Here is a 13149-nt window from a genome sequence, read left to right as displayed (position 1 = left end):
GGGGTTAAAGTTCAGTTTAGTGGCTTAGGAACCAACGATTAAAAAAACGCAGTCTCGCACAAGAAGTCTTGTCTTTCTCAAGAAACGTGTCTGCTCGTTTTTGAACTTGGAGGTAATTTACGCGAGGGTTATGATGGTTTAGTCTGCGCTGCACAGTGACAGTAGATCCTAGTTTGTGTATGTGTGCGAGGAATGCTGCTGTGGTTTAGGAGAGGGCTAGAGACGGTGTGTGTGTGTGTGTTGAGGGGGGCACTGTGGGCAGGAGCACCCAGGGGTTAACGAGCGGTGTGAGAAAAACAGGCAGAGTTTGAGAAGGAGGGGGAGGGAAATATGCACACTCTCATACACACACACATGCTCACACAGTGTGTCTCAGAGGAAGCCGAAGATGGTTGGGTCCATAAGAGCAGGCAGCGCTTGTTGGCTTTATACTTGTGGGAGCAGGTATCAAACAATGGAAAATGTAGTGTTCTCACAATTCTTGGCAGGGGGGACAAAAGTACTGGCCTTTATCCATTTTCATGTGATGTACGAGAAGCCCAAAAATAATAATAAATAAATAAATTAAAAAAACAGGTGTCTCTTTTGATTGCAGTTGGAGCCACAGTGAATCGTACTGAAAGACAAAAGCCTCCATTGCAGTGTGTTTGGTTAGTGTGTGGGCCTGAGAACTGCACTCTTCTTTTTCCTGACCCGTCCAGTAATCCCACAAGCATGGGTGGGTCACTAAAATGTAACATGACAGTATTGACCCAAACACCTGCCACTTCCTAAACACACATGCACACACACACAAAAGCACACATACATAAACAGAGACCCAGTGGACTCTTTCTATCCAAAGGCCCTTCTCACGCAAATAGAGTAGGCAGGCAGGATCCCCTCTCAGTCTATTTATCGAGGGGGGGGGGGGGGGGCGGTTTGAGGAGAGACAGACAGCATGGACCCCCTCTATTGTTCTGGCTGGGTTTAAGGGATGGGTGGGGGGCGTAGGGATGGGACCAGGGATAGGATGGGAATTGGAGACCCCAAACAATGCCACAAAACCCCCCACTGCTCTTCCTGCTTATGAGAATGACCTGCTCTGACAAGAGAAGGAAGAGAGGGAAAACTATAATATCACTCAGCCCACACCGGACCCTGATTGGTCAGAGATCTGGTTATAGGTTAGCCCTAAGTGGGATTCAGTTTGGAGTCACAAACTCTGCCAGACCTCATTTAGAGAAGACACCAAATTCTTTAGGGGTGGGGTGCAGGATGGGAAAATGTAGGAGCTCAGATCTTTAATTTGTTAAATACACAATTGACAGAATCAGGCATGAGTGGGTACAGACGGTCTGAGCCAGAATCAAAACAAGTCATTTAAAGGTAGTCACTTTTGGGCATCGCAGCTAGCAAGGAAGAATCCAGCACAAAACTGGACTAAAAGTCGCTTGAACCCACATCTGGACCACATCCATCTGCAGTTCATCTCTAAAGGAAGTCCATCTCCTGTCTAGCTTTCATTTACACACACACACACACACACACACACACACACACACACACACACACACACACACACACACACACACACACACACACACACACACACGCATATTTGTGGTTTATGGTGGAGATATGTAAAAAATGTTGCAGGGATGATGACATACATTTCTTAGCAGTGCAGGAATAATGTACACAATTCTGAACATATTTTACTGACACAACATGTTTTTTTTTTCTTCTTTTTTTTTTCTAGAGTGAAGAAAGAAAGTTTTATGTGTGTTTCCTTCTCACAGCTGCTGACAGGATTTTTGGTATATGGCATGTAAGTCAATAAATAGTACTTAACAGCAACTGGAGCAGAAACTGGTCTGTGAACCACAAAGTTTTCAAAAAGTTGATTCTTTTTTTTGGGTTTTTTTTTTTCCCAGCTACACCATTTTTACCCTAAAAATGTCAGAACTCTCCTCTGTGTGTGTGTGTGTGTGTGTGTGTGTTTCTTTTTTTTTATTTGTTTTTTTGTGAACATCCTGTAGGTGTGTGTGTTAGAGATGCCTATCCGGCTGTGGTTTATTTCTCTCTCTTCATCGTGGCACATACAGCAGACCTCTTTGTCTGCCAGTTTAGAGCTGGGTGGGAGGTGAAGAGCAGTTTGTTCATAATGGATTATTGATTGGTCTGAGAATACACTGCGTGTGTGTGTGAGTGTTTAAGACTCCATCGCCTCTGTCCCACTCTGAGCATTGAATGTCTCCACTTTATGAGCAACTGTATAGAGGATAGCAAGTTTATTTGTAAAGTGCTCCCTGTATGTTATGCTCCATGAAGCAGTGTGTGTGTGTGTGTGTGTGTGAGCCCTTTCTGTATGTGCTGTTAAGCTATCAATGCTGCCTGTATGAAACAGTGGTAAAAGCCCACATTGTGCATATATGGACGTTCAAAAGATGTGTGTGGGTGTGTGTGTGTGTGTGTGTGTGTGTGTGTGTGTGTGTGTGTGTGTATGCGACATTAAAAGACCCCTCTGTTTTGCTTGTTGATTCCACAGTTCCCCCTGCATGTGTGTGTGTGTGTGTGTGTGTGTGTGTGTGTGTGTGTGTGTGTGTTCATTTTAACAGAAGGTCCACTCTTTATTTTTCTCCCCCTCTGTCTATTTTTTTTTTTCGTAACCTCAAACGCTGATCTCTGTGCTGCTGTGTGGGAGGGAAACAGATCCCATCTCTGCTGAAGGATGTCCCACATGAGAATGACCTAGAGTCGTTACCAGTGATAAGGTGACAGCGTGACTGACTGACTGCGTTATGAAAGCCAATCTCCTCAATCCCGGGTACGGGACATTTGTGCCGTGGACGCCTCTGAGGCGATTGCTGCGATGAAGGCGATTCCTGGCAGAATGGTGGCATTTTCTGTCACAAAAGAGCAAAACGGCGAGGGCGAGCGAACAGTTGTAAAAACTGTTGCAGCCAAATGGGAGCACGCCTTTTACTCACATGTTCTCTGCAAGCAGAATATATGGCCTCTAGAGGGTGCTGTTGAGAAAGAATTTTAACCGGTGCAGACAGTACTCTTAAATAAATTGTGCTTGCCTTGCTACCAGTGGTGGATCTAAATGGATGAATCTTGGTTTTTACGTCTGCCTTTGCAACGGCACTACTGTGTGAAAACAAATCTGTAAACAGATCCTCTGCTTGCACAGTTTGACACTGTTTGTTTTGAGATTCTCTCCAGATGTGAACCCCGGAAGATCCAGAAACAAAAAAAAAAACGAGCCAAGCTGCTCTGTAAAGGTTGCGCAGGGTTGGGAAAATGAGAACGGATTTCCTCCTCTTACCGGTTTTCAACTGCTAGGGTTTGGCGTTCAGAAGGCAGATCAGCTGAGGTGAACGTGTCAGGAAGGAAGAGAGGAAAAAGATTGTTTTTTTTTTTTTTCTTTTTATTTGATGCAGCAGTCATTATCAGCTGAGTGTGTGAGACTCAAAGGAGGCTTAAGTGTCCGTTAATGGCATGTCTGATATCTGAGTGGCAGTTTTGCCAACTGGGTTTAGACTGATCATTGTGTTTGAGGGCGATCTGTTTCCTGCAAGTAACCAAAAAAAGGTTAAACACTCCAGTTAGAAAGTAGCTGATAAACAAAGTAAACTAGGATCATTTTCCAGCTATGTGCTCTCACCATCTCCAGTCCTATTAATTCTTCCCCTCTTACTGTGCGCGAGGTTAATTAGCTGGAGGATGTCAATGACAGTCACAAAGTGGAATGGGCTCCATGTCTCAGAGAAAAACTCCTATCCATTTATTGTGCCATGGTGATCTTTAATAGAGCTTCTATCTCTTTTTGTTTTTGATGACTTTGATGATTGGTCATTTTCTCTGTCTCTCCTGGACTGTTTCTGCCTCCTTAAGCCAATTTGTCTTTTTTTTTTCATCCTTTAGCCTCTATGGCGACAAGCCTGCATTGTTTCCCTTCTGGTGGTTAATCTCATTACATTTCAATTGGCACATGTGCTTGTCTGGTGGATGACAGGCTTACAGTTGAATAGTCTCAACCCCTCCCAGCCCTCCTGACCCCCAGTCAGCAAGGCCATTTAATAGCAAATAAGATCATTATCCTCTGTTTTTAGCGCCAGAACTGGAAAAAACTACTAAGTACTAATGAGTAACATTAGGATGGAGACAGAGAGCAGATGGAACAGATTGAGGGGAAACTGAGGTGGATAAATGGCTGTGGGTAGATGGCTTTGTTTTCCTTATTGTCCCTCATCACTCGAATTTCTGTCTGTTACAGTGACAACTGGAGTCTTCTCTTGATAACATTTGGCTCATATAACAGTTTATGAATATCTTCTCTAAGATAGCTATATAAATTAAACACTGCGCCATGGGTCATGGTGTTAAAATAATAAGGCCTTAGCAATTACAGCAGCAAACTGTGGTGCTCTTTCAGGAGACTGCACAGATGAAATGCAGATCATAAGCTTACAGTAGTAATTATTCTACATACAGTGATACTTCTAATGCTTCTGATCTAAATCAGCAGCTATGTTAGCAGCTCTGTGACACAAAATTTAGGCACCGCAGTGCGCTGAAATTCTTAAAATGGCATTGAAATATTGAGCAGGTCTATTGTTATCTAGTTTTCCTTGTATTAGCATGTTAGCATTTGTTGCCACTAAAAGCAGAGTGCAGTTTAGATAGATGAGGATTTCATTAGTAATTAATTCATAAACTGACAAACTCTTGTATTAATTCTACGCAAAACCACGACACGACTTGTGGTGTCACAGAAGAACAAATATGGAAACATCAAAGCCCAGTGCATCTATTAGGCCTCAGTCACACAGGCCTAGAGACCTGTCAGCAACCCCCTGTCAACCTCCGTTTGCTAGGGAAAAATGTGTATCCTTTGACCAGCTGCTGACTGTCACTGGCTAAAATCGGTATCAAAGAGGGTGGGACACCAAAAACCTCGTTGGAGTTGCTTTTGTTTCCATCAAATTGCTGCAGTTTGCATGGACGATGGCAAACTCGTGGCAACTGTGTGTCGCAAAATGTGAAAAAGTGCTATTCAAACCTGAAACAGAGAACATTTGCCTTCAAATAAAAGTTGTGCCTTATCGCTGCGTCCGGCACGTTTCAAAAGGAACAACTTTTGCGCATGGACTTTTCACAATTTTATTTCTCATTTGGACAGTAGCTTCAAACTGATTGCAGACTAGTCAGTTTTTCCTTGCAAACGGTTGGTGACCATAGCAACTAAAGCAATCGCACGGAGGTTTTTCAGTACAGTACAACCTTGCCGACCACTCTCTAGGCCTGTTTGCCTGGGGCCTTACATACTGAGATCTTTTTAAATTGATAAGTAAAAACTTTGAAAAGGACCACAAAGGTCATATTTAATCGCCTGCATTGGGGTTATGCAAACAACTGAATGTCACTGCCATCCACAAAGCCATGCCCTTAACACTGTGTATGCTTTTACAGGTTGAGAGTTTTCAGTTAAACAGAAATAGACTATGATTAACTGTATTATGTTTAGACAGTTGTCTCGATCTGATACAGTACTTTGTTTCAGGGTAATGTGAGGCACAGCTGCACTTATGGCAGCAATGGTACGTCTTCACTAGAAATCTTAGCAGACTAAGCTCGCCCAGAGGAAGCATGGTAGCCTACTGAGGCTGATTTCAATAGCATAAATCATTCTTGATAGATAGATAGCTTTGGTGCAGGGTAGTCATTTTCAGTGCAAGAATTTAAGACGCATGATTGTTCTGGTGCTAACTTTCCTCCTCCACCACCTTATACTCTTATGATTATGATCAATTATCCACTTATAATTAGAGCTCGGCAGTAACTCAGCTCACGGGTTCTGACACTTTATGTAAAAGCCTGTAATAATGTTGTCAGTCAGATTTCACATAGTTCACGCTTTCAGGCAGGTTTCCCATGGAATTCTTTTCATGCTTGAGAGTTTTGTGATAGTAACTTATATGATGTGTCCAGTTTTATAAAGGAAAATGTTGCCTTGTTTTAAATCAACAGGGCTGTCTTATGCATTGATGTTTTAATGAGCTGACACGTAGAAAAGAATAAAGATGTGAATGACCTTTTAATCAGTATTGTGAAAAGAGTGGGACAGCCCATGAGGAAAAATGTCAATATGGTGAAAAGGAGGCACTTTGAACAGTATGCAGGGTACACTATGGCAAATTCAGGTTAGGCCTGGATTTTCAGGATTATTGGTATAAAGAAATGGCGAAGACACAAACAGTTTAAGAAAATCAGTATTTCACCTGTTAATGGAAATACTGTGTATGCAGTCAACACGGAAGTTTCTGTTTGTCTCATCGCTCTCTATATCTGTCTCTTTCTGTTTGACTCTCTCTCTGACCCCATTCAACTCCAGTCGAGAAATAGAGCAAAGCAAACTGTCTGAAGAGCCACTTCCTGTTGTGTACTTAAGATCCCTGTCATGTGATAGAGTCAGTTGAGGCGGGTGCATGAGGCCACTGTGGGGAGGGAATATGGTGGCACTGCTGATGTTGCTGATGTGAAAGCGAACCCCCCCCCCCCCCCCCCCCCCCCCACCACTCCTCCAGCACCACCCCCACCCAACTACAACCCTGATTGTGTAAAGTGTCGACTCAGCCATTGTGTCAGAGCCCCCACGCTCCCCTCCCACCTACATCCCCACCCGACTCATGCACAATCACAGCACACACATGCACGTGCATAGTGGCAGCGAACAGTGCAAGATACAGACTCAGTGTCCTATAGACAGACACACACACACACACACGCACACACACCTAAACCCTGTACATTTTTGTCAGGCTGTTCGGTGGGCAAGAAGGTCAAGTGTTTATCACCACAGTGAGCTTTGAGGTCCAAGAAAGGTTAGGAAGCTGCTTTTTGAATAGGGTAGCCATACATACTATGGTATGTATATGAATACATGTTTATGAATACTTACAAAACTAATGGCAGAATCTGAACTGTGATTTTAGTGCTCATTAGCATGATTACACTTGGAATTTATATTAGAGCATATTATACTTGCTAAACTTGTAAACGTTGCTATTATGAGCATGGAACTGCATTCATGATAAAGTATTCATACCAAAATGCTTACTGTAGGTTGATAGTAACTGTAATAGTTCTATTATGAAACCTTCAAAAGGAAGATTCTGCAGCTGCTTTTTTAAAATGTTCTGCTGCAAAAAGTGACAAGATTAGTCCATCATTTCAAAGTGTGACTTGAAATGAGAGCTATGGATGAGTCATTTGGCTCATTGTGTCTTTTTCTCAGCAGTGCTGTCAGTGACTGCTGACTTTATCTGTTGGGAGTCTATGTACAAAACAAGTCCATTTGAGCAGGGCTGTGCAGCTTTACATGCCTTTGGAGGTACAATTCAGGGACACACGTGAATGGTTATGAAGCAGATTTAACACACAGACACTTATACGTTAGGGCTACATCATAGTAAAAGATGCAAAGACATCTTTCTTTACCTTACACAAGCCTGTTTAGCTTTGTGTTAGGTTAGTGACTTTATAATTAAGTCAGCACAAAGTAACAAATCATAAACAACATCTCAAATGTTATTCCTCGTTGCTTCGTTTTAACATTTCTTCCATTGGAACACCAACCATTAGGATAAAAACTTGTTTGTTTGTTTTTTTAAATGAGAATATGTCAGACCCCAAGATCCTTACATCTGATAAGCCTGGATGTGGCATATACATCTATGGCCGTGTACATAGCCACTACAGTGGCTTGTTGAGGTGAATTTAGAAAACTAAAAGTCTTCTTGAAATGATGCGCTGTAGCTGAACTAACATGCCTTTCTCACTTTTATTCACAGGTGGATAGTACACGTGTGGGTCCCCGCTTAAAGAACGCTCGCCGTTTGGCAGTACAATGAAGACCAGAAGAGTAGCGAATGACCTCCTCTGAGGCAGAGACCTTCAGACATGCCACTCCACCGACACAATGACATGAAACTGAGTGAAACTTTCACATTATTTTGACAAAGAGATTGTTTAAATCTCAGTTATTATATGCCGACCTTTTCGACCCTGAGAAAGCAAATGACAAGTAGCTGTTTGTGATTTGAGTCACCGAGGATGGCTATATTGCGTGGCATCCAGTGACTAGACTTCAGCTGCTATATTAGTAGCCTGATCGAATGATTGAAGGCAGATAGTGTTTTCAACTTGCCAACAAGGACGCATCAGACATCTCTAGATGTACAGCTGCAGATAGCAGTAGTTATAGATACTTTTTGAGCTTATGAGAGGCCACCTAGACAGGGTAGTTTAATTCATACCATGAATCCCAGAGACAGTGTGGACGTAATGGAGACTCAGGCAGGAGGTCAGAAGGAGAAGTTGAGCGTAGACAAAGCCAACCCTAAAAATGAGATGGAGGCCGAGGACGACAAAACTCCTGGGAGTTACGACTGCAACATCTGTGGACGCAGCTTTCCTTTCCTTAGCTCTTTGTCGCAGCATATGAGACGCCACACGGGTGCACGCCCTTACAAATGCCCCTACTGTGACCACAGAGCCTCGCAGAAGGGCAACCTCAAAGTCCACATTCGCAGTCACAAGCTGGGCACGCTGTCTAGTCACCACTCCAATGAGGATGAAGAGGGTGCTGCTGAGGAGGAGGAGATGAGGGTTTCAGAGGGTCTCGATGGAGGCACCAGCCCAACCAAGAGCAGCTCTGCCTGTAACCGGATGATAAATGGGGATGGCGGTGAGGAAACCCGTAGGAAAGTCCCTGTGAGGAGCATGAAAAGGGAAAAGTCCGTCACTGAGCAGCGGCCTTACTGTTGCCGTTTGTGCGGCTACGAGGCCCAGCGGGAAGACCAGCTCCTCAGCCACATTGAGAAGGTCCACATAACAGCAGACACAGAAGAGGAGACCGCTGTCAAGGAGGAGGCTGCGACCGAAGCTGACATCATCCAGCCCCAGAGTGACGGGACCTTCCCTTGTGAGACTTGTGGTCAGGTCTTCTCCCAATCCTGGTTCTTGAAGTCACATATGAAGAAACACGCGGGGATCCTGGATCACTGCTGTCGCATCTGTGGGAGACGTTTCCGCGAAGCGTGGTTTCTCAAATCTCACATGAAAACACACAACACCAAATCTAGGTCACGGTCAAAAGCAGAGTCAACTGAGCATCCAGCCACCATCAATGATGTAGCCCAGGATCCTGATATTGTTACTGGCTCCATTACTTCTGTCTACCAAATGTGCTCCAAATGTGGAAACCTGTTTCACAACAGAGAGAGCCTAAGAGCCCATGATAAAGTTCACAGTCTCGGCTATAGCAGGAAGTCCCCAAGCCAAGGGAGGCCCAATGATGATGAGGACTCCCCAGCTGCTAAGAAACGTTTCCTTGACTACTTAAACCTCCAGCCTTTTGAGGGAAAGAGCCAGGATGAAGAGGAGGAAAGTGAGGAAAAGATAATAGGTCAAAGAATCCCAGAGCTAGATCCAGTTTGCAGCTACCAGGCCTGGCAATTAGCCACTAAAGGAAGGGTTGTGGAGCCAGTGGAGTCTAGTTACAAGGCCTCTTGCGGGGCAGGAAGTATCGGAGAGGAAGCCCTAGCCGGTGCTGCTGTGGTTTTTGAGAAGGAGAGCAGCCGTTATGTCCTGCAAGGTCAAGAGAAACGCAGTTCGGGCAGACGCAGCAGCTCCGGTTTGGGAAGCCACACCTCTTCAGGGGACCGGACACCAGACAGCCTCAGTGATTCCGAGTACCGGCCTTCGTCTCGTCAGGACAGAAGGCGCCCATCCCAGTCGCAAGCTTCTTCCTGCAAGTCCAACGAGTGCTTTGAGTGTGGCAAGGTGTTCCGCAGCCGTCACCAGATGATCGTCCACCAGCGGGTTCACAGGAAGGATGGAGGCAGGGCCTCTGTTGGAGACAAGGAAAGAAGCGCAAGAGATGAGCGATGGGGCTCCACCAGTGACCCAGAGTCAGGCTCTCCCAGCTGGCCCAGCACCCCGGGATATGGAGATTCTCCACCAGCTTCCACCCTTGGAGACCAGGCCTCAGAGATGGGTACTGCAAACTCTGGAGAGCTTTCAGGTTAGTAAACAATATTTTCCATTGGCCTAATCTTGTTTTATTCCCTTTTTATTTGTTTGAAATAACCCTCTTCCATTATAGATGCCACATAATAAATAATATATAATAATATATAATATACGCAAAGAGCTGAGGATTAATTAATGTGATGATAAGGAGTCTAGTTAAATAAGCTATGACCAACAATTCTATCAAAATATAATGTGAAACATAAGTGTAGAACCATATCTTGAAGGATTTTAGACTCAGGAGTAATTGTAGTGCTTTTAAAGCCTTGCAGTAAATATCTACTGATGAAATGTGCTTTGTGAAGTTGCTGCTTCTCAGCTCATCAGCCTTTATAGAGTGGGAAGTAGAGCCACCATGTGGCAAAATGTCCAAGTTACATATTTGTGCACGGCACTCTATAAAAACAGAGTGCCGCTCATAGATACCATTAAATATGGTCAATAAACTTTAACAGTTGCCGGAAAGTCAGTTTACAACAGTGCTATTATTATGTAATGCAGAACAATGAACGGTTAGCGGTTAAATGAGAGTTTGTGCCTTTCAGCGGCATGTCAGCGGAGCAGAGGACATTTTTGGAATGCCTATCATTTTTTTCACCTCCACAACCAATAAACACTGCTAAGCAAAGAAAAAAAAAAAGGAGAAGAAGAAGAAAGGACACCCATAATCATGGGTTAAAAATGCTAAAGGAAGAATTCCTGCGTTACAGCTCTCTGCTGTTTATCTTTCAAACTTCAGATTTCTGTCTGCACAGCTACAGGACGGCGGATAGCATAGAATTGTTGTGATTGTTTCTTTTCCTCCCTGCTAGTACAGAAATGCAAAAATAGCAGCAGCATTTCTTCAGGCCTGATCGAGCTGTGCGCTATTTCAGGTCTTCCTGTCTCAGGAAACTCCCCTCACCTCCCTCCCACTTATATGTGTGTGAATATGATTTTTTTCCTCTCTCTGATTTGTGTCTTAGCCGTGAACACATGTTTGCTTGCTTCCCTTAACACACTGGTATTGTTTATTATATAATAACAAATTATTAGCATTACTGGGAACATCAAAAAGTCATTGAAGGCAGGCTTGGACTTTTTTATAGTTGTGCAGCACTGTGAGGAATTCACTCTCTAAAAAGAACAATCTGAGACTGCGCTTGACTGTGTGAGATTGTGTTAGTTACACTAGAAATGCCTAAAATCTCTTTAAACATTTAAAAAATATTTTTATTGTGAAATGTGTGTACAACAGTGATGCAAAATTATAGTTTAGTGTGCACATTGCTTCATCGAGGGAAGGGCAAAGGTAAAATAAAGGTAGCAAACACCGCTGAATCCACCGTTCCAATATCCGAGCAGTGCTATCTAGCTTAGATAACGTCTCTTCATCAGAGATCACTGTCACTGAGGTCAGGTTGGATTTTATACACAGAGGGTGTCAGGATCAGTCTGTTGAAACATTAAATTAACATTTAGCGATGAAAACTTATTCAGGATTCAGCGATTAACGAATTTGTTTTATTCTCAAGCAGCAAAAGATTTTATTTATCTGGCCATCCATCCTTTTCCTCGTTACCTTTCTTCCTCGTCTGCCTGCTGACTCTTCTAATCTCTAAGGTTACCTCCTGTGACACTTCCACTGTCACTCATCCACTCTCCTTACCACTGAGCCAGCCAAGCCGCCTGATGTTTGAGGGATTGGTTATTTATAGCGTCACTTTCCAGTGAGGGGCCATACAGGCTGAGAGGACGCTCCTTTTGAGCGACCACACTATTTGTGGAAATGCAATTTTTTTTTTTTTTTTTTTTTAGATTTGTGTTTACTAATACACATATGTTGTGTACTCCACCCTTTATATGAAGACCCCACACCACTGGTTATTAACTGAATAATAAAAGTACTGGTTTGGTAACCAGAAAACATCAGTTGTTCCACTATAACTGGTAGTCTACCCTGTCCCACGCTTTACCTTTGGCAGGGTCCTGGGCTGTGAGCGCTGGCCAACGTTGCCAACAGGAAGCCAAATGAAAAACAGATGGCAGATTGCTGGTGCTGTAAAAAAAGAGGAGGGATTATGGAGAATACAATAATGTGCTACTTAGAGTATCTGATGTATTTTATCATACATATGAGTCTGCATGTGCGATTACCCTGCCTCTGGCAGTCTTTCACACTGAAAAAGTCTACCTTTAGGATTGTTCTTCCTCATATATATATATATATATATATATATATATATATATATATATATATATATATATATATATATATATATATATATATATATAGATAGATAGATAGATAGATAGATAGATAGATAGATAGATAGATAGATAGATAGATAGATAGATAGATAGATAGATAGATAGATAGATAGATAGATAGATAGATAGATAGATAGATAGATAGATAGATAGATAGATAGAGATATAGATAGAGATATAGATATATATATATATATATATATAGATATACATATATATGTATGTGTGTGTGTATATATTTTATTTAAAACCTTTTCACATCCAAATATTGCTACTCATTCTACATCTATTACTAGTGTTTCCATTCAGTTTGATATCATTATTAATGATCTCTGTTCCTGTTGAAAATTTGGACACTTAGGGAAATAGTTATTCAGTCATAACAATGACATTCACTGTTAGAAACCTGTCACAACTGCCACCTTGTGGGAAGTTTATAGAACTGCACCTGCATTGCTTAGCAGCATTGGCTCAGTACATTTAACACATGCAATGTAAAGCAGTGCCAGCATAAGAGCGTGCCAGTAAATAAACCAGTTTTACAGCCCTGTAACACTCCTCATTTGTTTATATGTCAATAAGGAGTTTATTGAACTCTATGGCAATGTTTGATGCTATGTTGTAACTATTTCAATCCATATGGACTATAAAACAGCCCAGCAGTTGCCAAGGAAATGTACATCTCTCTGAAATAATATTCAAATATTTATACATAACCTTCACATGAGTTTTGCATGGTCACAGACTGTTACTGAACAAATACCAAATCTTATAAATAGCTAATGGAATGTTAAAATGTAATTTTGTTTTGTTTTG

At 42.5% G+C, this 13149-nt stretch overlaps 1 protein-coding gene across 6 annotated transcripts in view; it reads left to right on the top strand.

Annotated features, from left to right (window-relative positions):
• Positions 1–13149, top strand: part of LOC134636040 (zinc finger protein 516) — a 50557-nt gene that overhangs the window by 22094 nt on the left and 15314 nt on the right. For 4 of the 6 annotated variants that reach the window (XM_063485793.1, XM_063485794.1, XM_063485795.1 and 1 more), the window contains exon 2: positions 7842–10075. In XM_063485793.1, coding sequence (XP_063341863.1) covers positions 8308–10075 — 1768 coding nt within the window. In that variant the 5' untranslated portion in view covers positions 7842–8307. Of the gene's footprint in view, positions 1–691; positions 719–1741; positions 1811–7841; positions 10076–13149 lie in introns of those variants that run through there. The other 2 variants (XM_063485797.1, XM_063485798.1) reach the window with 2 other exon arrangements.

Source organism: Pelmatolapia mariae, linkage group LG10_11, assembly GCF_036321145.2.
Source record: "Pelmatolapia mariae isolate MD_Pm_ZW linkage group LG10_11, Pm_UMD_F_2, whole genome shotgun sequence".
Classification (NCBI taxonomy): Eukaryota; Metazoa; Chordata; class Actinopteri; order Cichliformes; family Cichlidae; genus Pelmatolapia; species Pelmatolapia mariae.
The sequence above is the reverse complement of the archived record's forward strand: the minus strand, read 5'-3'. Positions and strand labels throughout refer to the sequence as shown.